Source organism: Amblyraja radiata, chromosome 2 (assembly GCF_010909765.2).
Source record: "Amblyraja radiata isolate CabotCenter1 chromosome 2, sAmbRad1.1.pri, whole genome shotgun sequence".
In the NCBI taxonomy this organism is placed as follows: Eukaryota; Metazoa; Chordata; class Chondrichthyes; order Rajiformes; family Rajidae; genus Amblyraja; species Amblyraja radiata.
This window is the reverse complement of record NC_045957.1, coordinates 7,996,709-8,021,579: the sequence shown is the minus strand read 5'-3', so window position 1 is coordinate 8,021,579 and position 24,871 is coordinate 7,996,709. Positions and strand designations below refer to the sequence as shown.

The 24,871-nt window shown below is 51.2% G+C and overlaps 1 protein-coding gene across 2 annotated transcripts in view; it reads left to right on the top strand.

The window, feature by feature from the left end:
* Positions 1-1,876: 1,876 nt before the first annotated feature.
* The window catches only part of LOC116986302 (TBC1 domain family member 20-like), a 39,856-nt gene continuing 16,861 nt past the window's right edge, over positions 1,877-24,871 (top strand). Inside the window, exons 1-8 of one of the 2 annotated variants that reach the window (XM_033041710.1) lie at positions 1,877-1,976; positions 2,026-2,109; positions 3,276-3,466; positions 5,554-5,634; positions 13,272-13,458; positions 15,889-15,990; positions 21,760-21,901; positions 22,935-23,119. In XM_033041710.1, the coding sequence (XP_032897601.1) occupies positions 2,036-2,109; positions 3,276-3,466; positions 5,554-5,634; positions 13,272-13,458; positions 15,889-15,990; positions 21,760-21,901; positions 22,935-23,119 (962 nt within the window). In that variant the 5' untranslated portion in view covers positions 1,877-1,976; positions 2,026-2,035. The remainder of the gene's footprint in view (positions 1,977-2,025; positions 2,110-3,275; positions 3,467-5,553; positions 5,635-13,271; positions 13,459-15,888; positions 15,991-21,759; positions 21,902-22,934; positions 23,120-24,871) is intronic. The other variant, XM_033041701.1, reaches the window with a different exon arrangement.

Genomic DNA, 24,871 nt, shown 5'->3' with positions numbered 1-24,871 from the left:
CTTGTCCTCCAGTTTGGAGCAGAAGTCCCTTTTGGCCTTTTTGATGGCCTTACCAAGGTCGTATCTGGTCTTCATGTAGGCCACTGTATCATTGGAGGTGAATGCCCTGTGTCTGGACTTCAGAAGAGTGCGGATCTCAACGTTCATCCAAGGTTTCTGATTGGGAAACACTCGGAAGGTTTTTGTAGGGATGCAATCCTCCACACATTTCTTTATGAAGTCTGTAACGACTGTGGCATATTCGTTCAAGTCCGTTGCCGAGTCCTTGAACATTGCCCAGTCTACAGACTCCAAACAGTCCTGGATTTGTTCTTCTGCCCCCCCACCCCCACCAGCTCTGTGCTGTCCTCACTTCTGGGGGTGCGCTCTTTAATTGCTGCTTGTAGGCAGGAAGAAGCAGCACCGCGGTATGGTCGGACTTACCGAAGTGAAGGTTACGGGGAAAACGTACAAACTCCTTACAGACAGCACCCGTAGTCAGGATCGAACCTGGGTCTCTGGCGCTGTGAAGCAGTAGCTCTATCACTACGCCACCGTGTCCCCCTAATAGTGAACGATTACTTTATTTCTCTTTCAAGAAATCAAGAGTGTTTAATTGTTAAATGTCACAGGGAATTGCAGATGCTGAAGCACGCTTTCTTCACTGCATGCTGTATCTGCTTTCTACATTTCCTCAGTGAATGCAATTGTCACTTCCTGCGTAGGAAGGAACTGCAGATGCTGGTTTACACCAAAGATAGACACAAAAAGCTGGAGTAACTCAGTGGGTCAGGCAGGATCTCTGGAGAAAAGGAATAGGTGACGTTCCGTGCAACTGACTTTTCACTTTCCACTGGGTCGGTTTTCCAGCATATAATCTGGGTGCTGTGCAATGAAGAGCAATGCAAAGTTATCTTGCAATGTCTAATTATAAATCTCCGTGTGGCTGCATATTTTGCCCCAGTTCCCCTCTGCCTGGAACCCGGGCTGACGTGCTGACACGCATCGCCAAGCGGTGGGCGGGTCGGACGCGGGGGACTGACAGCGGCGTGAAGGAATCAGAGGCGGGCCTGGACGCTGATGGGCGGGTCCATCCACCAATGGGCGTGGGCAGAGGCGCTGACAGACGGGATCTTCTCCAATGGGAGTGCGCGGGGCGGGACATGATGGGCCCTCCACCAATGGGAGAGCGCGGGGGCGGGACAGTGCGGGCCCTCCACCAATGGGAGAGCGCGGGGGCGGGACAGTGCGGGCCCTCCACCAATGGGAGAGCGCGGGGGCGGGACAGTGCGGGCCCTCCACCAATGGGGGAGCGCGGGGGGCGGGACATGCTGGCCCCTCCACCAATGGAAGAGCGCGGGGCAATGCGGGCCCTCCACCAATGGGGGAGCGCGGGGGGCGGGACAGTGCGGGCCCTCCACCAATGGGGGAGCGCGGGGGGCGGGACATGCTGGGCCCTCCACCAATGGAAGAGCGCGGGACAGTGCGGGCCTTCCACCAATGGGGGAGCGCGGGGGGCGGGGCAATGCGGGCCCTCCACCAATGGGGGAGCGCGGGGGGCGGGACAGTGCGGGCCCTCCACCATTGGGGGAGCGCGGGGGGCGGGACATGCTGGGCCCTCCACCAATGGAAGAGCGCGGGACAGTGCGGGCCTTCCACCAATGGGGGAGCGCGGGGGGCGGGGCAATGCGGCCCCTCCACCAATGGGGGAGCGCGGGGGGCGGGACAGTGCGGGCCCTCCACCAATGGGAGTGGGCGGGGGGCGGGACAGTGCGGGCCCTCCACCAATGGGAGTGGGCGGGGGGCGGGGCAGTGCGGACCCTCCACCAATGGGGGAGCGCGGGGGGCGGGGCATAGAGGCCTCTCCACCAATGGGGGAGCGCGGGGGCGGGGCAATGGCCGGTGCCGGCGGGGAGCGGGGAGATGGCGGCCCCGGTGCCGGTTGACGGCCCACGGCTCCCCGGCTGTTAAATAACCACAGCGGCCGCAGCGGGCGGGCCACGGGCGGGGATCCGGCGGCAGGAGGAGCAGCAGGTGGAGGAGGAGGAGGAGGAGGATGAGCGGCCGCAGGAGCCGGCGGAACAGTTTAACGGCGGCGGGTAACGGCTCAAGCGGGGGCCGGCGGGGCGGCGGCGGCGCAGCAGGTAACCGGCTGCTCACAGCACAGGAGCTCAGTCCAGCGGTAACGAGCCGCGTCTCACACCGGGGATGGGGAGCGGCTGTGGAGGGGGTAGGGGTGGAGGGTAAGTGGGTTGGTGTCGGGGGGGTGGGGGTTAGTGAGTGTGTGGGGGGGGGTAGTGAGTGGGGGGGGGGGTGTAAGTGAGTGGGGGGGGTGGGGTGGGTGGGTGGGGAGTGAGTGGGGGGGGGGGGTTAGTGAGGTTGGGGGGGGGGAGGGTGAGGGGGGGGGGTGGGGAGTGGAGTGTGGGGGGGGGGGGGAGTGGTGGGGGAGGGGGTGGGGGGGGGGTGGGGGGGGGGGGTAGTGGTTGGGGGGGGGTGGTAGGAGTGGGGGGGGGGTGAGTGGGAGTGGGTGGGGTGGGGGTAGGGAGTGAGGGGGGGGGTGGGGGGTGGGGGGGGGGGGTAGGGGGTGTGGGGGGTGGGGTAGTGAGTGTGTTGGGGGGTAGTGAGTGTGTGGGGGGTAGTGAGTGGGTGGGTGGCGGGGTAGGTAGTGGGTGGGGGGGGTTGTGGGTGGGTGGCGGGTAAGTCGGTGGGCGAGGTAGCGGGTCTGGTAGGTAGACAATAGGTGCAGGAGTAGGCTATTCGGCCCTTCAAGCCAGCACCGCCATTCACTGTGATCATGGCTGATCATCCCCAATCAATACCCCGTTCCTGCCTTCTCCCCATATGCCTTGACTCCGCTTGCCCTAAGAGCTCCATCAAATACTCTCTTGAAAGCATCCAGTGAATTGGCCTCCAGTGTCTTCTGAGGCTGAGAATTCCACAGATTCACCACTCTCTGTGTGAAAAAGTGTTTTGTCGTCTCCGTTCTAAATGGCTTATTCCTTATTCTTAAACTGTCGCCCCCAACATGTTTCCTGGGAACATGTTTCCTGCATGTAGTGTGTCCAGTCCCTTAATAATTTTTATATGTTTCTATAAGATGCCCTCTCATCCTTCTAAATGTCAGTGAATACAAGCCCAGTCACTCCATTCTTTCATCATATGACAGTCCCGCCATCCTGGGAATTAACCTGGTGAACCTATGCTGTAGGGCCTGTTTCCATGCTGTATCTCTGGGCAGAGTTGGTCGGCTCTGCTGAGGTTCTGGTGACTTGTTCTGAGTGCAGACTCTGTCCTTCCGCAGAAATCGAATCAAAGAAGAAGCAGAAGCAGCTGGTCATTCACCAGGCTGTGAACGCCGACCCCGTGGACGTGAAGACCCTGCGGCAGTGCGCAGTTAGTGAGGGCGGGCTGCTGAGTGATGAGATCCGCAGGAAGGTCTGGCCCAAGCTGCTCAACGTCAACGTTTACACCCTGCCTTCAAAACCGGGTAAGTCGGGGACTGTTTCGTTTTAGTTTAGTTTAGAGATACGGCACGGAAACAGGCACTTCGGCCCACCGAGTCCGCACCAACCAGCGATCCTTGCACATTAACACTATCCTCTGCACACAAGGGACAATTTTCACATATCAAGCCAATTAACCTACAAACCTGTACGTCTTTGGAGTGTGGGAAGAAACCGGAGAGACCCATGCGGTCACAGGGAGAACGTATAATCTCCGTACAGACAGGGTTCAACTCTGGTCTCCGGCGCTGCAAGCGCTGTAAGGCAGCAGCTCTACCGTTGCGCCACCATGCCGCCCACACCGTGCTGGAGGAACTCGGCGGATCAGGCAGCATCTGTGGAGGGAATGGACAGGCGGCGATCTCCCGAGATGTCTGAACCGCCGAGTTACTGCAGCGCTTTGCATCAGATCACACTGTACGTCAGTGCAATTACGCCACTGGCCCCCCCAGGATATCCCGGGGGGGGGGGGGGGGGGGGACACGGTGAAATCTCCGCTTTCCCATAACAATCGCAGGCACCTATTGGACGGGAGGGACGTCGGTCAGCATCAATGGAGGCGGGACATGATTCAGCGCGATCATTGGAGGAGGGAGGTGTCGGTCAGAGGCGGAGTAGGGGGGTGGGACTGAGGATAGAGCGCGGTGATTGGAGGAGGGAGATGTGCCAAAACACTCTTGGCGGCCCTGGACACAGACCTGCGCCTCATCCGCAGCCAGGATCGATCCCGGCTCTCCGGTGCTGCAATCGCTGCCGAACCGCCACTGGACCATCCCCGTCCCCGCCATACCTGGGGTTGGCCAGAGACGTTGGGACCTGTGCCCCCAGGCCCACAGCCAGCGCAGAGAAGCAGCGCTAAACCCAGCTCAACTCTGCCTGCCAGGTTAACCTCCAGCCCTGCCTGGACTTACGGGAAATATGGCCCAGGTTTACAGCCAGCGCGGAGAAGCAGCGTTACCTCCACGACTCCAGGCTGGTGTCCCGCCAGTCCAGGCAGGGCTGTAGGTTAATCCGGCGAGACAGGCAGAGTTGAGCTGCATTTAGTGCTGGATTGAGCCTCCGAAGCCTCATGTGTGTGTGAGCGTGTGTGTGCGCATGCGCGCGCGGCTGCCAAGAAATTGTGTCCCCCCTGTCCCCCGGTTTCCCCCCTCCCCCCCCCCCCATATTTTGATAGCGATTTCCGTGGCTGCACGCCATGCATGAGCAGAGGATATAATATTCTTCAGACTGAGAGTCAGAGAAGAGGGAACCGAGAGGTAAGAAAATTGAAGAAGGGTCTCGACCCGAAACGTCGCCTATTTCCTTCGCTCCATAGATGCTGCCTCACCCGCTGTTTCTCCAGCATTTTTGGCTGCCTTCGATTTCATTCTTAAATAAATAGAACAATTGAAAGGTGTGCAAAAGGACAGATCAAAGCCAGCAACAATGATCAAGGAAACGTGGAGCCCTGACTAGTCCATTGTTGGCTCATCGTTCCCCCTCCCCTGACTCTCAATCTGAAGAATGGTCTTGACCCGAAACGTCACCTATTCCTTTTCTCCAGAGATGCTGGCTGTTTTGTGGCCATGAGGAGGCCACTATATTCTCAACCACCCTCCCAAGCTAAATCAACTGTTTTCAGCAAGGGCAGCTTCCTCTGTGACTGTACAATAGTTCTGTTCGGTTTGGTTTAGTGTTGAAACCAGGTCCGCACCGACCAGCAATCCCCGTACACTAACACTATTCTACTAGGGACACACAAGGGACATGTTACATTTATACCAAGCCAATTAGCCTACAAACCTGTACACCTTAGAAATGTGAGAGGAAACAGAAAATCTCTGAGAAACCCCCACACGGTCACTGGGAGAACGTCCAAACTTCGTAGAGACAGCACCCGTTGTTGGGAGCAAAACCGGCTCCTCAGCGCTGCAAGTGCTGTAACGCAACAACTGTACTGCTGCGCCACCATGCCGGAGTTAGCAAGGGGTTTCGGGGGATGGTGTGATTTGTATCCCTTGGCAAAACATGCAGGGAATTTGGAATGTTCCTGGAGAATTAGGTTGAAATGTGGCTTCTCATTTCTCTTCAGGTAAGGGTATAAGGGAAGGCCACAAAGACTATAGCCAGGTCGTCATGGATGTACAGCGGTCACTGCGCAGGTTTCCTTCTGGTGAGTCTGCAAAGATTAACTCCTTGAAATACTTGAAATTAATCCTTGTTGCTCTGTGACCAATCTGATCCGAAGTATTGGAGGTTGAGGGGGGTACCTTTAGTTTAGTTTATTTTAGTTTAGTTTAGAGATAGACAATAGGTGCAGGAGTAGGCCATTCTGCCCTTCGAGCCGCCATTCACTGTGATCATGGCTGATCATCCACAATCAGTACCCCGCTCCTGCCTTCTCGCCATATCCCCCGACTCCGTTATCTTTAAGAGGTCTATCTATCTAACTCTTGAAAGCATCCTGATAATTTGCCTCCACTGCCTTCTGAGGCAGAGAATTCCACAAACTCACAATTCTCTGAGTGAAAAAGTTTTTCCTCATCTCCGTTCTAAATGGCCTACCCCTTATTCTTAAACTGTGGCCCCTGGTTCTGGATTTCCCTAAAATCGAAAACATATTTCCTGCCTCTAGCGTGTCCAAACCTTTAATAATCTTATATGTTTCAATAAGATCCCTTCTCATCCTTCTAAATTCCAGAGTGTACAAGCTCAGCCGCTTCATTCTATCAACAAATGACAGTCCCGCCATCCCGGGAATTAACCTTGTAAACCTACGCTGCACTCCCTCAATAGCAAGAATGTCCTTCCACAAATCTTGAGACCAAAACTGCACACAATACTCCAGGTGTAGTCTCACTAGGGCCCTGTATAACTGCAGAAGGACCTCTTTGCTCCTATACTCAACTCCTCTTGTTATGAAGGCCAACATGCCATTAGCTTTCTTCACTGCCTGCTGTACCTGCATGCTTACTATCAGTGACTGATGAACAAGGACCCCCTGATCTCGTTGTACTTCCCCTTTTCCCATCTTGACACCATTCAGATGGGGTGGAAGATTGCAATCTTCACGTGGTCCGCCTTGTTTCGACTAATGCAATCAACTCGACGTGCACAGACAGAAGATCAAATAGAACAAGTTGTCCTACAACTTTAGGCTGTGCACGCCACACGAAAGAAGAACCATTCAGATAATAATCTGCCTTCCTGTTTTTGCAACCAAAGTGCCACTCACATTTATCCACATTAAACTGCATCTGCCCACTCACCCAACCTGTCCAATCACCCTGCATCCTCATAGCATCCTCCTCACAGTTTACACTACCACCCAGCTTTGTGTCATCTGCAAATTTGCTAATGTTACTTTTAATCTCTTCATCTAAATCATTAATGTATATTTTAAATAGCTGCGGTCCCAGCTTGCGGTACCCCACTAGTCACAGCCTGCCATTCTGAAAGGGGCCCGTTAATCCCTACACTTTGTTTCCTGTCTGCCAACCAATTTTCTATCCATGTCAGTACCCTACCCCCAATACCATGTGCCCTAATTTTACCCACTAATCTCCTATGTGGGACCGTGTCAAATGCTTTCTGAAAGTCCAGGTACACGATATCCACTGGCTCTCCCTTGTCCATTTTACTTGTTACATCCTCAAATAATTCCAGAAGATTAGTCGAGCATGATTTCCCCATCGTAAATCCATGCTGACTCGGACTGATCCTGTTACTGCTATCCAAATGTGCGGCTATTTCATCTTTTATTATTAACTCCAGCATCTTCCCCACCACTGATGTCAGGCTAACTGGTCTATAATTCCCTGTTTTCTCTCTACCGCCTTTCTTAAAAAGTGGGATAACATTAGCTACCCTCCAATCCACAGGAACTGATCCTGAATCTATCGAACACTAGACCAAGTGCAGACCCGTTGGGCCCGTTCCCCCAACGTGCGGTTGTGGGGGGGGAGGCGGCATGCAGCGTCACACACACTAACTATCCCCCCCCCCCCCCCCCCCGCACTCACGCTAATTACCCCCCTTGATATTATATTAATATTATTAATTTGCTCCTTTTACCCCATAACCACCCTAACTACTGACGCATAGCCCCCAACTTGCAGTCACACCTAGAGAGAGGGTGGGGGGAGGGGGGGCGGGTGGGGGTAGAGAGTGAGGGCAGAGAGAGAAGGGGCAGAGACAGAGAGAGACAGACACAGAGAGAGGGGCAAGAGGGAGAGGGGGGTGGAGAGGAGGAGAAGAGGGAGGGTGTGTGAGGGGGAAAGGTGGGGGAGGAGAGAGTGAGGGGAGAGGTAGGGAGGGGGAGGGAGGGGGGGTGAAGGGAGGGGGTTTAGGGGAGGGTGGGGGAGGGGAGAGGGGGAGAGGGGAAAGAGCTGGAGAGAGGGGAAAGAGCTGGAGAGAGGGGAAAGAGCTGGAGAGAGAGTGGAAAGAGCTGGAGAGAGAGTGGAAAGAGCTGGAGAGAGGGAGTGCTGAGAGGGGAGGGGGAGAGGTGGGGAGCAGGGAGGGGGAGTGAGGGTGGAGGTAGGGGTGTGTGGAGGGGAGGGGGTTTATGGGAGGAATGGTGGGGGAGGGGAGGGGGGGAGAAAAAGAGGGGACAGAGAGAGGGGGGAGAGGAGAGGGGGGAGGAGAGGAGGGAAAGAGGGAGAGAGAGGATGTGCTGGGAGGGGAGAGCAGGGAGGGTGGCGGGAAGGGTGGTAGGGGAGGAATGGTGGGGGAGGGGGGGGGAGAAAAGAGGGGAGAGAGAGGGGGGAGGGGGAGAGAGAGGGTGGAGGGGGGGATAGGAGAGGAGACGAGAGGTGAGGTGGGGGAGAGGAGAGGGGGGTGGAGAGGAGAAGAGGGAGGGTGGGTGAGGGGGGAAAGGAGAGGGTGAGAGTGAGGGGGAGAGAGATGGTGGTGCTGAGAGGGGGGTGAGGTGGGGAGCAGGAAAGGTGGGGAGCAGGGAGGGGGAGGAAGGGAAGGGGGTGTGGAGGGGAGGGGGTTTAGGGGAGGGAGAGAGGGTGGGGGAGGGGATGGAGGGGGGGAGAGGGGGGGGGAGTAGAGGAGGGGGGAGGAGAGGAAAGGGGGGGGGGAGAGAACCTAAAAACCATTTTAGAACCAAAAAAACACATTCTGCAAGCATTGTAGAACCAAAAGAGACACTTTTTGCAAACATTTTAGAACCAATAAACACTTTTTGCAAACATTTTAGAACCAATAGACACATTATGCAAGCGTTTTAGAACCACTAAGGACACTTACATTTGAGTAGACATGTGTTCAGTGTTATTCACAGCTCAGAGAAACGTGACCCTCTGCCTTCCTCCAGCTTGCAGACACTGATTGAGGCACACCACTTCCTGGTTTTATAGTCCCTCCCCCCTGCCGCCAGCAGGGGCAGCAGGGAGAATGGGGAATTTTGTAAAATCATTAATATCTCTGTCATTTTTCATCGACGGGAAAAATCCTCGGCACACATACGGCGGAGGGGGGCTCTGAGCAAGGTGGCCAAAAATGACGGCCGTAGGTGGCGGTGTTCTCTCGGAAATCGCAGCACAGATGGCCAAAACCGGTCAAGAACAGACTTTTAGTAATATAGATTGGAAAATTTCCTTCAGTTCCTCCGTCACCCCAGATCCTCTGGCCACTAGTACATCAGGGAGATTGTTTGTGTCCTCCTTAGTGAAGACGAATCCAAAGTACCTGTTCAACTCATCTGCCATTTCCTTGTTCCCCATAATAAATTCACCTGTTTCAGCCTTCAAGGGTCCAACTTTGGTCTTAACTAATTTTTTCATCTTCACATACCTAAAGAAGCTTTTACTATCCTCCTTTATATTCTTGGCTAGCTTACATTCGTACCTCATCTTTTCTCCCTGTATAGCCTTTTTAGTTACCTTTTGTTGCTCTTTAAAAGTTACCCAATCCTCTTGCTTCCTGCTCATCTTTGCTATGTTGTATTTCTCTTTAATTTTTATACTGTCCTTGACTTCCCTTGTCAGCCACGGTCACCCCTTACTCCCCTTGGAATCTTTCTTCCTCTTTGGAATGAACTGATCCTGCACCTTCTGTATTATTCCTAGAAATACCTGCCATTGTTGTTCCACTGCCATCCCTGCTAGGGTATTTTTCCTAGTTGGCTTTGGCCAGCTCCTCCCTCGTGCCTTCATAGTCCCCTTTGTTCAACTGTAATACTGACACCTCCGATTTTGCCCTCCCCCTCTCAAATTGTAGATTAAAACTTATCATATTATGGTCACTACCTCCTAATGGCACCATTACCTCGAGTTCTCTTATCAAATCCGGTTCATTACATAACACTAGATCCAGAATTGCCTTCTCCCTGGTAGGCTCCAGTACAAGCTGCTCTAAGAATCCATCATGGAGGCTCTCCACAAACTCCCTTTCTTGGGGTCCAGTACCAACCTGATTTTCCCAGTCTACCTGCATGTTGAAATCTCCCATAACAACCGCAGCATTACCTTTTGCGACATGCCAATTTTAACTCTTGATTCAACTTGCACCCTATGTCCAGGCTATTGTTTGGGGGCCTGTAGATAACTCCCATTAGGGTCTTTTTACCCTTACAATTCCACAGTTCTATCCATACTGACTCCACATCTCCTGATTCTATGTCACCCCTCGCAAGGGACTGAATTTCATTCCTCACCAACAGAGCTACCCTACCCCACCCCCTCAGCCCACCTGTCTTTTCGATAGGACTTATACCCTTGAATGTTCAGTTCCCAGCCCTGGCCCTCTTGCAGCCATGTCTCAGTAATTCTCACAACATCATACCTACCAATTTCTAACCGAGCCTCAAGCTCATCCACTTTATTTCTTATACTTCGTGCATTCATATATAATACTTTTAATCCATTAATCCTCTCACCTTTCACATCGATTCCTATTTCACTTGGCCATACTCTCCTATCGCCTCTTGAGCTTTCTGCCCTGTTAATTCTGGTGTCTTTCTTTACTTTTCTTATACCCTCTTTCCGTTTAAGTCCATCCTTATATCTCCAGTTGGTCTCCTCCCCCCCCCCCCACTATTTAGTTTAAATCCACCCGTGTATCAGTGGGGAAACCTGCCTGCCAGAATACAGCGTAGAAGCAGGCCCTTCGGCCCAGCGATCTCTGTACTATCCCACACGCCAGGGGCAATTTTACAATTGTTTTTTAAACAAAACCAATTAAGCTACAAACCTGTATGTCTTTGGAATGTGGGAGGAAACTGAAGCACCCGGAGAAAACCCACACAGGTCATGGGGAGAACGTACAAACTCCTTACAGACAGCATCCGTAGTTAGGATTGAACCCGGATCTCTGGCTCCGTAAAGGCAGCAACTCTGCTGCTGTGTCACCGTGCTGCCCTGATCGAAGTGTATAAAATGATGAGAATATGGGTAGGTTAGAAGAGCAGAACCTTTTTCTTCCAGGATGGAAATGTCAACATTAGAGGGCTTGGGGCAAAGATGAAAGAAGTTGAAACAAGAAACTGCAGGTGCTGGTTTGCATTTTTTTTTTTTTAAAGACGCAATGTGCTGGAGTAACCCAGCAGGTCAGGCAGCATCCCTGCAAGATGTGCATAGGTGACATTCTACCACTTTTCCAACCTGCTCCCACCTCTATTCCACCTTTCTCCACATCACTGCGATCAGTCCTTGTTACTACTTCTCTAAACTTTACCCCTTTCACAAACCCAAGCCCTCTAATCTTTGACATTTCATTCTGGGAGAAAAAGAGTCCCGACCTGAAACGTCACCTAACCACATCCTCCAGAGATGCTGCCTAACCCGCTAAGTTACTCCAGCATTTTGTTTTCTATGCAGGGACCATTCAATAGTCGGATAACATCGGGGAAGAAGCTGTTTCTGAATCTGGTCATGCGTGCTTTTAAGCTTTTGTATCTTCTGTCGGCCGGAGAGGGGGGAAGAAGGAATAGACAATAGGTGCAGGAGTAGGCCATTCGGCCCTTCAAGCCAGCACCGCCATTCAATGTGATCATGGCTGATCATCCACAATCATTACCCCATTCCTACCTTCTACCCAAAGGGCCGAATGGCCTACTCCTGCACCTATTGTCTATTAGAAACGGGGTACTGATTGGGGATGATCAGCCATGATCACATTGCATGGTGGTGCTGGCTCGAAGGGCCGAATGATCTACTCCTGCACCTATTGCCTATTGTCTATTGTCTTCTCCCCATATCCCCTAACTCTGCTATCTTCAAGAGCCCTATCTACCTCTCTCTTGAAAGTTTCCAGAGAACCGCCCTCTGAGGCAGAGAATTCCACAGACTCACAACTCTCTGGATTTGAGTATAGGAGCAGGGAGGTTCTACTGCAGTAGTACAGGGTCTTGGTGAGACCACACCTGGAGTATTGCGTACAGACATTCTTGCCATAGAGGGAGTACAGAGAAGGTTCACCAGACTGATTCCTGGGATGTCAGGACTTTCATATGAAGAAAGACTGGATAGACTCGGCTTGTACTCGCTAGAATTTAAAAGATTGAGGGGGGATCTTATAGAAACGTACAAAATTCTTAAGGGGTTGGACATGCTAGATGCAGGAAGATTGTTCCCGATGTTGGGGAAGTCCAGAACAAGGGGTCACAGTTTAAGGATAAAGGGGAAATCTTTTAGGACCGAGATGAGGAAAACATTTTTCACACAGAGAGTGGTGAATCTGTGGAATTCTCTGCCACAGAAGGTAGTTGAGGCCAGTTCATTGGCTATATTTAAGAGGGAGTTAGATGTGGCCCTTGTGGCTAAAGGGATCAGGGGGTATGGAGAGAAGGCAGGTACAGGATACTGAGTTGGATGATCAGCCATGAACCTACGCTGCACTCCCTCAATAGCAAGAATGACCTTCCTCAAATTTGGAGACAAAAACTTCACAAAATACTCCAGGTGTGGTCTCACTGGGGCCCTGTACTTCTGCAGAAGGACCTCTTTGCTCCTATACTCAACCTCTTGTTATAAAGGCTAATATGCCATTCGCTTTCTTCACTGCCTGTTGTACCTGCATGCTTACTTTCATTGACTGATGAACAAGGTTCCCCAGATCCCATTGTACTTCCCCTTTTCTCAATTTGACACCATTTAGATAATAATCTGCCTTCCTGTTTTTGCTACCAAAGTGGATAACCTCACATTTATCCACATTAAACTGCATCTGCCATGCATCTGACCACTCACCCAACCTGTCCAAGTCACCCTCATGCTCATAGCATCCTTCTCACAGTTCACACTGCCACCCAGCTTTGTGTCATCTGCAAATTTGCTAATGTTACTTTGAATCCCTTCATCCAAATCATTAATATATATTGTCAATAGCTGAGGTTCCAACACCGAGCCTTGCGGTACCCCACTAAGCACTGCCTGCCATTCTGAAAGGGACCCGTTAATCCCTACTCTTTGTTTCCTGTCTGCCAACCAATTTTCTATCCATGTCAGCACTCTATCCCCAATACCATGTGCCCTAATTTTGCTCACTAATCTCCTATGTGGGACCTTATCAAATGCTTTCTGAAAGTCCCGGTACACTACATCCACTGGCTCTCCCTTGTCCATTTTCCCAGTTACATCCTCAAAAAATTCTAGAAGATTAGTCGAGCATGATTTCCCCATCGTAAATCCATGCTGACTCGGAGGACCGGGGTGGGACTAGTCTTTGATTGTGTTTGCTGCTTTCCCAGGGCAGTGTGGGTGTAGTTGGAGTCAATGGTGGGGAAGCTGGTCTGTGTGACGGATTGGGCTATGTCCACAGTTCTCTGCTATTTATTTAATGTATTACATTTTATGTTCCTCTCAGGGATGCGGGCTGATCAGCGAGCAGTCCTACAAGAGCAGCTGATTAATGTCATCCTTTACGTTTTGCAAAGGAACAAGCAGCTTCATTATTATCAAGGCTTCCACGATATCGTTGTGACCATCCTCCTGATGGTCGGTGAAAGGATGGCCATCGCACTCATGGAGATACTGTCCTCCCATCATCTCAGGTGAAGGCTCGTTCCATATACCCACTACCTCTTTGTGAAAATGTTGCCCCTCGGGTTCCTATTAAATCATTCCCCTTGCACTTTAAAACAATGCCCTCTAGTTCTTGATTCCGCACAGTGGCTCAGCAATAGAGTTTCTGCCTTACAGCGGCAGTGACCCTGTTCGATCCTAACTACGGGTGCTGTACGTTCCCCCTATGACCGCGTGGGTTTCGTCTGGGTTCTCCAAGGACAAAGGACATTTATTGTCACATACACCAATTGGTGTAGTGAAATTTGAGTTGCCATTTGCAGCACGCCAATAAAAACGTGTGGGTTTGTAGGTTAATTGGCTTCTGTAAAGTGTCCCTAGTGTGTGGGATAGAACCAGGCACATACCGTGAGTAATTACTCAGAGTCAGTCGGCTTTAAAAAAAAAATTTTAAACTGTGCATGCGCAGAACGTTCCCTCCGTAAAAATACAAAATAAAAATAAAGACAGTAACAATTCAATTTGCCCAAAGCTTCCAAGTCTCCTTTATTCTGAATTACTGAATGAGTGGGGGGTGAAGGGTGATGGCAGGTGGAGAGATGGTGGGAAAAACGGGAGCACAGGGAAAAGTTGAATCAGTTGTCATCTTATTGAATGACAACACTTGTTCAAGGGACCAATTGGGGGGAGAGTTCCTTTCACAGCGTGTGGAGAGTATGTGCCAGGGGTAAAGTTGCGGGGAGGGCAGGAGTGTTGAGAAGGAGGGGGTCGGGGATAATGCCAGTAACTCACTCACCGCTGCCGCGGCGCTCCGGGCGCGGAGCCACCACACTGTAGCCGGGGATAGAAGCAGCTCGGGGAACTGCGAGCGGCCGCCGGGACCCGACAGCAGAACAGGCCGCCACTTCAGCGCCTTCTGCCGGCCCGCTCGCCTCTGGCAGTGCTCTCCGTCTGAACATCTCTCACCTGCCGCTCGCTCATGTCAGCCGCTTCCCGCAAATCGTTAAATTCCCACAGCCGAGTAAACGAGTGAGTAACCGAGTGAGTGGCCGCTGTCCGGCCCAGCGGCCACTCACTGCCACCCGTGCTACTTCTCCCCCCCCCCCCCCCCCCCCCGACCCCTCCTTCACAACATTCGTGTCCACCCCGCAACTTTACCCCGGGCCAGACTCCCCAAACGCTGTGAAAGGAGCTCTCCCCACCCCCTCACCCCGGGAAATACGGTATTTAAAACATAAACACAAAATGTACTTACCACATTATTGGTACATGAACATTCTTCACTTTTTGCTTCCTAAGATACACTTAAAATATTGACAAACCATATTTGAAAACCCCACCAAGAAACCAGCGCTGCACCTGCGCAGTGCTGCAAAGGCAGAATTTCAGCTGCCTTCAGCCCCGTTTGAAATTGACGGCTTCAGGCAGCGCTGACGGCACGTGGGCTGCACAGACCTTCAAGGGTTACAAGTGCTGCGGATGAAAGGCACAGAGAATTATGCCTACCTAACAGATCGATCTCATAGATAGGCATAATTCTCCCATGCCTTTACTATTTATATTTAGTTATTACCATTTTATAATTTTAGTCAGGGTAGGCAGTGCCTACCTTGCCCACCCTGACGGCACGTGCCTGGATAGAAGCAGTGTGCGGATAATTGCTGGGCGGGTGGCGCAGACTCGGTGGGCCAAAGGTCTTGTTTCTACGCTGTATCTCTAAAATGTAACAACTAAAAAAACCCAAACTATTCCCCTCATGATTTTACACGCCTTTATATCATCCCTCAGTCTGCCCAACTCCCTGTAACTCAAGCTGCATCCTGGCCACATCCTCTCTGTCTTCTCTGCACTCTGGAAAGACCTGCTTTGTGGAATAGCCAAAGCTTCCTTTGGAATCTACTGTACGATGAACGGGGTGACCATCAGAGAGAACTGGACTTGTTGACTTCCTCCTGGAAGCAGAGAGCTGTGAAGTCTGGAGCGGAAGATGAGTGGAAGGGCACTGGGTGTTTGGAGCTAGCCCATGGGATGGCGGCTACAACGCCAGTCATGGCAGAGGGCGCAGTGATAGTCTTGCTGAAGGGTGCCGTGTGAATTGTGGCAAACAGGCCTTTCGACCCAACTCGTCCGTGCCAGCCTTCTAAGCTAGTCCCGTTTTCCCCGTGTAGGAGAGAGGACCTGCTGATGCTGATTTACACAAGAGGACACAAAGTGCTGGAGTAAATCAGCGGGCCAGGCAGCATCTCTGGAGAACATGGACAGGCAGTATCTCGAGAGCCGTCTGAGGAAGGGGTCCTGGCTCAAGACGTCACTCGTCCAAGTTCTCCAGGAAGTACTGCCTGGCCTGCTGAGTTACTCCAGCACTTTTTGTCCATTTGCCCTTGTTTGGCCCATACCCCTCCTTGTAATCCATGCGGTGGAATGGTAACCGCTCCACTCTTTTTCTTTGCACCCAACAGGGATTTCATGGATCCCACAATGGACAGCACAAAACACATCTTAAACTACTTGATGCCAATCCTGGAGGAGGTGAAGCCGGATCTCCACGACTTCATGCACAGGTAAGACTGAACTGTGATTATAGCCTTAGCCGAAACATGACAAAGATGCACACAGTAACCCAGTGGGTCAGGCAGCATCTCTGAAGAACATGGACAGGTGAAGCTTTGGGTTGGGGCCCTTCTTCACACAGGATCCTCCTCCAGCTTTTCCGACACAGGGATTGGTGGGAATATGGAACAAACTGCTCAAAGCTGTAGAGGTGGGTACCATAATAATAATAATGGATGGGATTTATATAGCGCCTTTCTAATACTCAAGGCGCTTTACATCGCATTATTCATTCACTCCTCAGTCACACTCGGTGGTGGTAAGCTACTTCTGTAGCCACAGCTGCCCTGGGGCAGACTGACGGAAGCGTGGCTGCCAATCTGCGCCTACGGCCCCTCCGACCACCACCAATCACTCGCACACATTCACACACAGGCAAAGGTGGGTGAAGTGTCTTGTCCAAGGACACAACGACAGTATGCACTCCAAGCGGGATTCGAACCGGCTACCTTCCGGTTGCCAGGCGAACACTTAGCCCATTGTGCCATCTGTCGTCGTACAATAACAATGTTTAAGGCATTTGAACAGGTACATGGATAAGAAAGGTATAAAAGGGATATTGACTGGTGCATGGTACCTTGAAAGTGGTGAATCAGATGAGGAAAATGCTTGGCACGCCTGCCTTTATTGGGAAGGATATTAAGTACATTAGTTGGCACATAATGATGCAGGTGTACAAATCTTAATACATACATTTTACGAGTGAAAGGGGGCGGCGGTAGAGTTGCTGCCTTACAGTGTCAGAGACCCGGGTTCGATCCTAATCACGGGTGCTGTCTGTATGGAGTTTGTACGTTCTCCCTGTGAATGCTTAGGGTTCCTACTGGTTCTCCGGTTTCCTCCCACACTCCGAAGACGTACGGGTTTGTAGGTTAATTGGCTTCGGTAAAATTGTAAATTGTCCCTAGTGTGTAGGATAGTGTTATGGCCATGTCCCACGGTACGAGTTCATTCCAAGAGCTCTTCCGAGTTTAAAAAAAAAAAATCAAACTCGTGGTAAGCACAGAGAATGAGCGTAGTGGGTACGTCGGAGCTCGGGGACATCTCTTAGCAGCTCGTAACGCTAACGGCAGGTATTCGGGAAGACTCGCTAACGGCAGGTAAGCTCAGGAAGACGCGTGAATATTTTTCAACACGTTGAAAAATGTCCACGAGAGCCCCGAGTACCGACGAGTGGCCATTACCGTAAATCTCCGAGTTCGAATCAGGGCAAACTCGGGAGAGCTCTTGGAATGAACTCGTACCGTGGGACAGGGCCATTAATGTGCGGGGATCGCTGGCAGGTACGGACTCGGTGGGCCGAAGGGCCTGTTTCCGCGCTATATCTCTAAATTTAAAAAAAAAAAAGACAAAAAACAATTAGAAAACTGGTAGCCGTGCAAGCGATGGACTGTGATGTTTTGTTGTCAAGAAAGGATTAGGGTTTTGTAGGTCGTTTCAAGAACCTAATGGTTGTAGTTCAGTTGGTGTTGCTGCACCTAGTGGTGGGACCTCGGGCTTCTGTACCTCCTGCTCAACAAATAGACTCGCACATGCTTCCAGTTCCCTTTATGGTTGTTAGGTCCTGCTGCTATTCATTCTCCAGGGTAATTAGAAAATAAAAATATGAGAGACGGGTGTGAAATCAAAATAATTAATTTGAATTCTGGTCCAAATACCAGCAGATGGAGATGAGTCTGCTATGTGACTCACTGTTGGCCTCTGGTGCAAAAGACGGGTACTGCAATGCTTTAACCCTTTTTTGACAGGCTTTTAGCATGGAAAGTTATTCCACGGGGGCAAAAGTGGGGCAACAGCCAAGTGGAAGGGTGAAACGTCAGTCTATAATTAACCTGGCTGCCTAAAAGGGGAGGGGAGGGACGTGCAGGAGTGGTGGTTAGAGGCTAAATGCTCACGTTTCTGAGACTCAAATGCAATCCAGTTTGCAACAGGCATCCTGGTAGAATTCTTCTAAGGAGGTAACAAAAGGAGCTTGATGAAGACAGGGCAGTAGATGTTGTCTCTTTGCACTTTACTTAGAGAGCTGACAATGTCCACCATGCCCAGTAGGTTAAGGCACAAGAGATGCAAGATGAGCTGGCAATTTGTTTGCAAATTTACCCTGGTGATTAGGAGCCAGAAGGCAGCCATGGAGTTTTTTTTTCTGATTGGATGCCTGTGATTAGTCATAGAGTCATACAGCATGGAAACAAGCCCTTCGGTCCAACTTGCCCATGCCAACCAAAATGCCCCATCTACGCTGGTCCCACCTGCCTGCATTTTGCTGTATCCGTCTCAACCTTTCCTATCCACGCACCCGTCTTTCAATTGTTGATATTTTAGTTTAGTGATACAGCTTGGAAATAGGCCCTTCGGCCCACTGAGCCCGTGCCGACCACCGATCCCCGCACATTAACACTGTCCCACACAAACTAGGGACAATTTACACTTTAACCAAGCCAATTAACCTACAAACCTATACGTCTTTGGAGTGTGGGAAGAAATTGAAGATCTTGGGAGAAAACCCACGCGCTCACGGGGAGAATGTACAAAACTCCCGTAGGGACAGCACCCGTAGTCAGGATCGAACCCGGGTCTCTGGCGCTGCAAGTGCTGTAAGGCAGCAACTCTACCGCTGTGCCATCGTGCCGCCGCCTGCCTCAACTACCTCCTCGGGCAGCTTATTCCATCTCCCCACCATCTTATTTGTGGAAAAAGTTGCCCCTTGGGTTCATATTAAATCTTTCCCCTCTCGCCTTAAACCCATGTCCTCTGGATCGAGATTCCCCTACTCCGAGTAAACAATGTATTGGGGTCAGGTAAACTAGCGATGTTTAAGAAACAAGACACCAAAATACACACCATAGAATGATATGGGCCTAGTGCGTGCAAATGGGATTCGTTTTGATGGGCCTGAAGGTCGGTATAGACGTGGCGGGCCGAAGGGCCTGTTTCTTTCCTGTACGACTATGACTTGATGGCATGATGTTGAGAGTTTTAAACCTAATTGAGACTAGGAATAGCTGAAGAGAACGTGGTCATGGCTATGTGGGATTCTGGTGGATTTGGGAGCTGAGGCAATGTGAAAGGAAAAGGAGAAAAAAAACAACAACCTTGACAACTTGGTCGGCAATTACTGGACCAGTTCAGGGATAAATTGTGTCCTGGAGCTGTGTTTTGGCTCCCTGAAGGTTTGGTGGATAAATATATCGCAAGGTTCAGCGCGAGACTGACGGGAAGGACTGAGCTGCCTGTGTTCTCTCTGGTCAGTTACGGCAACACTGAATTGGCATTACTCGGGAAGGCAAGATGCTCCAAATTTTGTGAAGGACAAATTGGAAATAAAACAATGGATGGGATGCAGCTGATTCTGATAAACCCTTATCTTTTATACTACTTACTTACTGCCTATTATGCCCCCTGGCATGTAGGGCAGCAACGAAGGTCCTCCACTCAGTAGTGTCGATTCCTTCAGTTGCTGTATCCGTAACATATTTGTTATACGAGACAGGGTTGTTAGCCCTGTGCTCAACCTCCAACCTGGAGGACCAGTGGATCGCGTTTCGTCTAGCCTCTACCCTTCGATCTGTCCAGCATGGGAGACCCTAACAGGAGACGAATCTCCCGCTGGCATAGCTCTAGGGGTCACTGACACACAAGCTCCCCGACCACGACAAGGTTGCAATCCAACGGGGAGTTATATACTGCCCTTCCCTAATGATAACAGGTAGCAGTGGAATATGCTGTTGCTTTGTTGGTAGAGCCGTTTAGATTACTCCTACTCATAGGGTCAAAAGCATGCAGGTGGGCCCTTCACCCCAACTGTTGTAGGAAGGAACTGCAGGTGTAAAAGAAGATAGACACAAAATGCCGGAGTAACTCAGCAGGTCAGGCAGCATTTCTGGAGAACATGGGTAGATGACGTTTCGGGTCGGGAGCCTCCTCCAGGGATGCTGGCTGACCAGCTGTTAATCTGGAGCGTTGTGGATTTTTGTTTAGTAAACCAGCACTTGCAGTTCCTTGTTTCTACAAGTGATAGGTGCGTACTGGCAAGGGGGGTTTAGAATGGCAGATAGGTGGACAAAAGCCGGACATAAGAAGAAGATAAAGCCTGTGAGATAATGGGAGCAAAATGTGAAGCCAGAGGAAGGGATATAGATACAATTGTAAAGGGGAGAGGGGGGGCGGGAGAGTGGGAGCAATGGGTGCACATCCAGGTGGGGCACAGGGAAGAGAGGAGGGGGTAGATACTTAAAGGGGCTGTCCCACTTTGGCGACCTAATCCGCGAGTTCTGGCGAGTTTGCACTCGACTCGTACTCGCAGCATGGTCGACACGAGGTCGTAGGAGGTCTTCGTAACTCTCCTTCAAGCTCGAGAGTGGTCTCCGCGTACTCGAGGCCTCAGCTAAATCGCAGAGTTATTTTCAATATGTTAAAAAACGCCTGCGAGTAAAAAAAGGTCGCCATGGAAAAATCGATATTTTTTTTATTCGTAGGTTTAGTCGTACTAGGTCGAAGTAGGTCGGCATGTTAGTCGTGGGTAATCGAGGGTAGTCGTAGACATTCTTCAACATAGTCGAAGGGACGTCGAAGGAGGTCGTCGTCGTCACTCTCCACTATTTATTCGGTGTCCAATTTTCCCAAAGTTAGTCGTAGCTAGGCGAAGCTAGTCTTCAACATAGTCGAAGGAGGTCTTCAACATGACATTTTTTTAAACTCTTCTAAACTCGCCAATTAGGTCGCCCAAGTGGGACAGCCCTTTAAGTTTGATAAACCCTTTTATCACTCCTTGGATGGCACAGTGGCGTAGTAGTAGAGTTGCTGCCTTACAGCACCAGAGACGCGGGGTTTAATACTGAATATGGGTACTGACTGTACGGAGTTTGTACTTTCTCCCTCTGACCCCGTGGATTTATTTTGGGTGCTCCGGTTTCCTTCCACACTCCAAAGACATACAGGTTGGTAAATTAATAAGCTTCAGTAACATTTGTAAACCGAAGGGCCGAATGGCCTACTCCTGCACCTAATTTCTATGTTTCTATCCCTAGTGTGTGGGATAGTGGTAGTGTACGGGGTGATCGCTGGTCGGCATGGACTAGGTGGGCCGAATGGCCTGTTTCTGCGCTGTATCACTAAATGGAACCACTTCTAAAACTCCTGTGAAAGTTGCGAGTTCCGGCGGATGTCCAACCTGAAACAGTGACTCTTGTTTGGCTTTTCACAGATGGGGCGGTGCGGTGGCTTAGCTGGTAGAGCAGCTGCCTCTCAATACTAAAGACCTGGGTTCCATCCTGATCTCCGATTCTTTCTCCGGGGTTTGCACGTTCTCCCTATGATCGCTCTGGATGCTCCGGTTTCCTCCCACATCCCAAAGACGTGCGGGTTTGGAGGTCGATCGGCCCTCTGTAAATTGCCCCTGGTATGTCGGGAGTGGATGGGAAAGTGGGATAACATAGAACTAGTTTGAATGGGTGATTGGATGGTGCGGACTTGGCGTGCCGAAGGGCCTGTTTCCATACTGTACCTCTAAATTAAAAAGATGCTGCCGAAGTGTTTCAGCATTTTCTGTTTTTTGTTTCTGATTTCTAGCACCTGTAGCTTTGTGATTTTCATTTGCACAATGAATGCAACAGTGGTATTTATGTTTCAGAAATGATTATTTGGATCTGGGGCATGAAAGGGCTGTTTGTGAATTGTTGCTGTCTTTCCCTGGATGAAGCTGTCTTGTGTGTCTGATCTAGGGCGGAGCTGGGCACCATCTTTGCCCTGAGCTGGCTGATCACCTGGTATGGTCACGTTCTCTCCGAGTTCCGTCACACTGTCAGGCTGTACGACTTCTTCCTGGCCAGTCACCCGCTGATGCCGGTCTACCTTGCAGCTGCGGTATGTATTGTTTCATCCCTGCACCACAGGCTGCACCCTCCAGAGCATTGTTGCACCATTGGCTATGCACTCCTGAGCAGTGTTGCATTGTTGCACCACGCATGGGCGGGAATCGCTTTTAAAACATGGGGTGGGGGAGGGTGGGCACAATGAGGCCTGGCATCTAGGACAGGGGTCAGCAACCTAAGGCCCACGTGCCGGATCCGGCCCGTAACCCGAAATCATCCGGCCCGCAGGCGTATTTATTTCCCCAATTAGTTTTGGCGACCTAAAAACTGCAGCCAGTCTCTGGGCACGTAGGCGACCTGCCAGCTGACCTGGTCATTACAGCCAGTCCTGGGGACGCCGAGACGACCTGGGTGCGCAGGCATCCTGGGAACTGCAGCCATTCCCAGGGCAGGCAGGTAGGCATGCCGACCTGGGCGCTACCGCCAGTCCCAGGTGGTTTTGCTGCAACATGTTTCACAAAACATGGTGGGGGGACGACACAGCCTCCGTCCCCCTTAGGATTTCCGCCCATGGGACCCTGGGCTGCTCCAGAGCAGTGCAGCATCTCTGCACCACTGGCTGCACACTCCTGAGCAGTATTGCATCCCTGACTGCACGTTTGTGTGTGTCTGTGCACTGATGCAGTGTCCTCTCCTTGCCTCACTCACACGGGGTGGTGGAGTCAAATACGATCGTGTTTAAGAGGCTTTTAGATAGGCACGTGGATATGCAGGGAGTGGAGGGATCTAGATCGCGTGCAGGCAGAGGAGATTAACGTCGCCATGTCCAGGATGGACATTGTGGGCCAAAGGGCCCCCTCCTGTGCTGCGCTGTTGTATGTAACCACACGTCTGGGTATTTTTCAAGCGGAGATTGTCAGGTTCTTAATTAATAGGGGTGTCAAAGGTTACGGGGCGAAGGCAGGGGAATGGGGTTGAGAGGGGAAGATAGATCAGCCACGATTGAATGGCGGGGTAGACTCGACGGGCTGATTCTGCTCCTGTGACCTCCATGATGGTGAACCCGTGACGGGCTGTGTTTTCAGATCGTGCTGCACCGCGAGCAGGAGGTTCTCCAGTGTGAGTGCGACATGGCCAGCGTCCACCAGCTGCTGTCCCACATACCCGCCGACCTCCCGTACGAGAGGCTGATCGTCAGCGCGGGGGAGCTGTACTCCCGCTGCCCGCCCTCGCAGCTCGCCCGGCAAGCAGCGCTTCAGCTTCACAAAAGGCAAGGCCCTTCTCTCTACGTACCCTGGTGTGCACTCAGTGAATCCAGACAACTGTTCAATGACTGAAGGAACGGTACTGTATTATCACATGTGGCATGTCACAGTGAAATCCGTAGTTTAGTATACCTTGAGCAAAGTCTGCAAAGAATCGCCACGTATAGAGTGCTGACCAAGTTACAAAGTGTTCAATGTAGTCCCAATGGTCCCTCTTTGTTCTCGCCCCCACGCTGGGCCCCTTGTTGCGTCACGGGGCCTGCCCGACCTCCAGCACCCACCTACAGCAGGATGACGTGCTGCCTTTTCACTGGACTGTTGATGTTCATAAGTCACAAGGAGCCGAAGTAGACCATTCGGCCCATCGATTCTACTCCGCCATTCAATCATGGCTGATCTATCCCTTCATTCTCCTGCTTTCTCCCCATAACCCTTGACACACTTACTAATCAAGTATCTGTTAATTTCCACCCTAAACATATCCATTGACTTGGCCTCCACAGCCATCTGTGGCAATGGATTCCACAGCATCAGCACCCTCTCTGACTAAAGAAATTCCTCCTCATCTCCTTTCTAAAGGTACGTCCTTTTATTCTGAATCTATGACCTCTGGTTCTAGACTCTCCCACTGGTAGAAACATCCTCTCCACATCCACTCTGTCCAGGCCTTTCACTATTTGTTCAATTTCATAGTTTCACGGTCCCTCCTCATCCTCCCAAACTCCACTGAGGACAGGCCCAGTGCTGTCAAGCGCTCATCATAGGTTAACCCACTCATCCTTGGGATCATTCTCATAAACTTCCTCTGGACCCTCTCCAGAGCCAGCGCATCCTTCCTCTGATATGGGGCCCAACCTGGAGTATTGTGTGCAGTTTTGGTCTCCTAATTTGAGGAAGGACATTCTTGCAGTGCAGGTTCACAAGGTTAATTCCCGGGATGGCGGGACTGTCGTATGCTGAGAGAATGGAGCGGATGGGCTTGTATACTCTGGAGTTTAGAAGTGGTCATCAGTTGACCAGGCAGCTCCAGTCGTAGGAACTGGAAGTGGAGACCCTGCCTTGGGTCAGAGCTGAGATCACTGTGTAACTCGCTGAATCTCACATAGCACACCAGTGCTGTTCAACAACTGGCAGCAAGCTCAAAGAAAGAGACACCGTATAGGATTATTCAGGGTTTGGACACGCTAGAGGCAGGAAACATGTTCCCGATGTTGGGGGAGTCCAGAACCAGGGGCCACAGTTTAAGAATAAGAAGTAAGCCATTTGGAACGGAGACGAGGAAACACTTTTTCTCACAGAGAGTGGTGAGTCTGTGGAATTCTCTGCCTCAGAGGGGGGTGGAGGCAGGTTCTCTGGATGCTTTCAAGAGAGAGCTAGATAGGGCTCTTAAAAATAGCGGAGTCAGGAGATATGGGGAGAAGGCAGGAACGGGGTACTGATTGGGGATGTTCAGCCATGATCACATTGAATGGCGGTGCTGGCTCGAAGGGCCGAATGGTCTACTCCTGCACCTATTGTATATTGTCTAAAACTGCCCACAATATATCTAGGCAATTGAGTCGGGTGTATCCGAGGCCCCTTTGTCTCATTAGGTTTAGTATTGTCACAATGACTGCTGAGGGGGGTGGCCAGACCTCTGGTGATACGTAGATGAAGAGGGTTTAGGTTGATTATTGTTCCATGTACCGAGGCATGGAGAGAAGCTTTGTTGCATTTCATCCCAACAGATCGGTGACACCGCACATAAATACAATCAA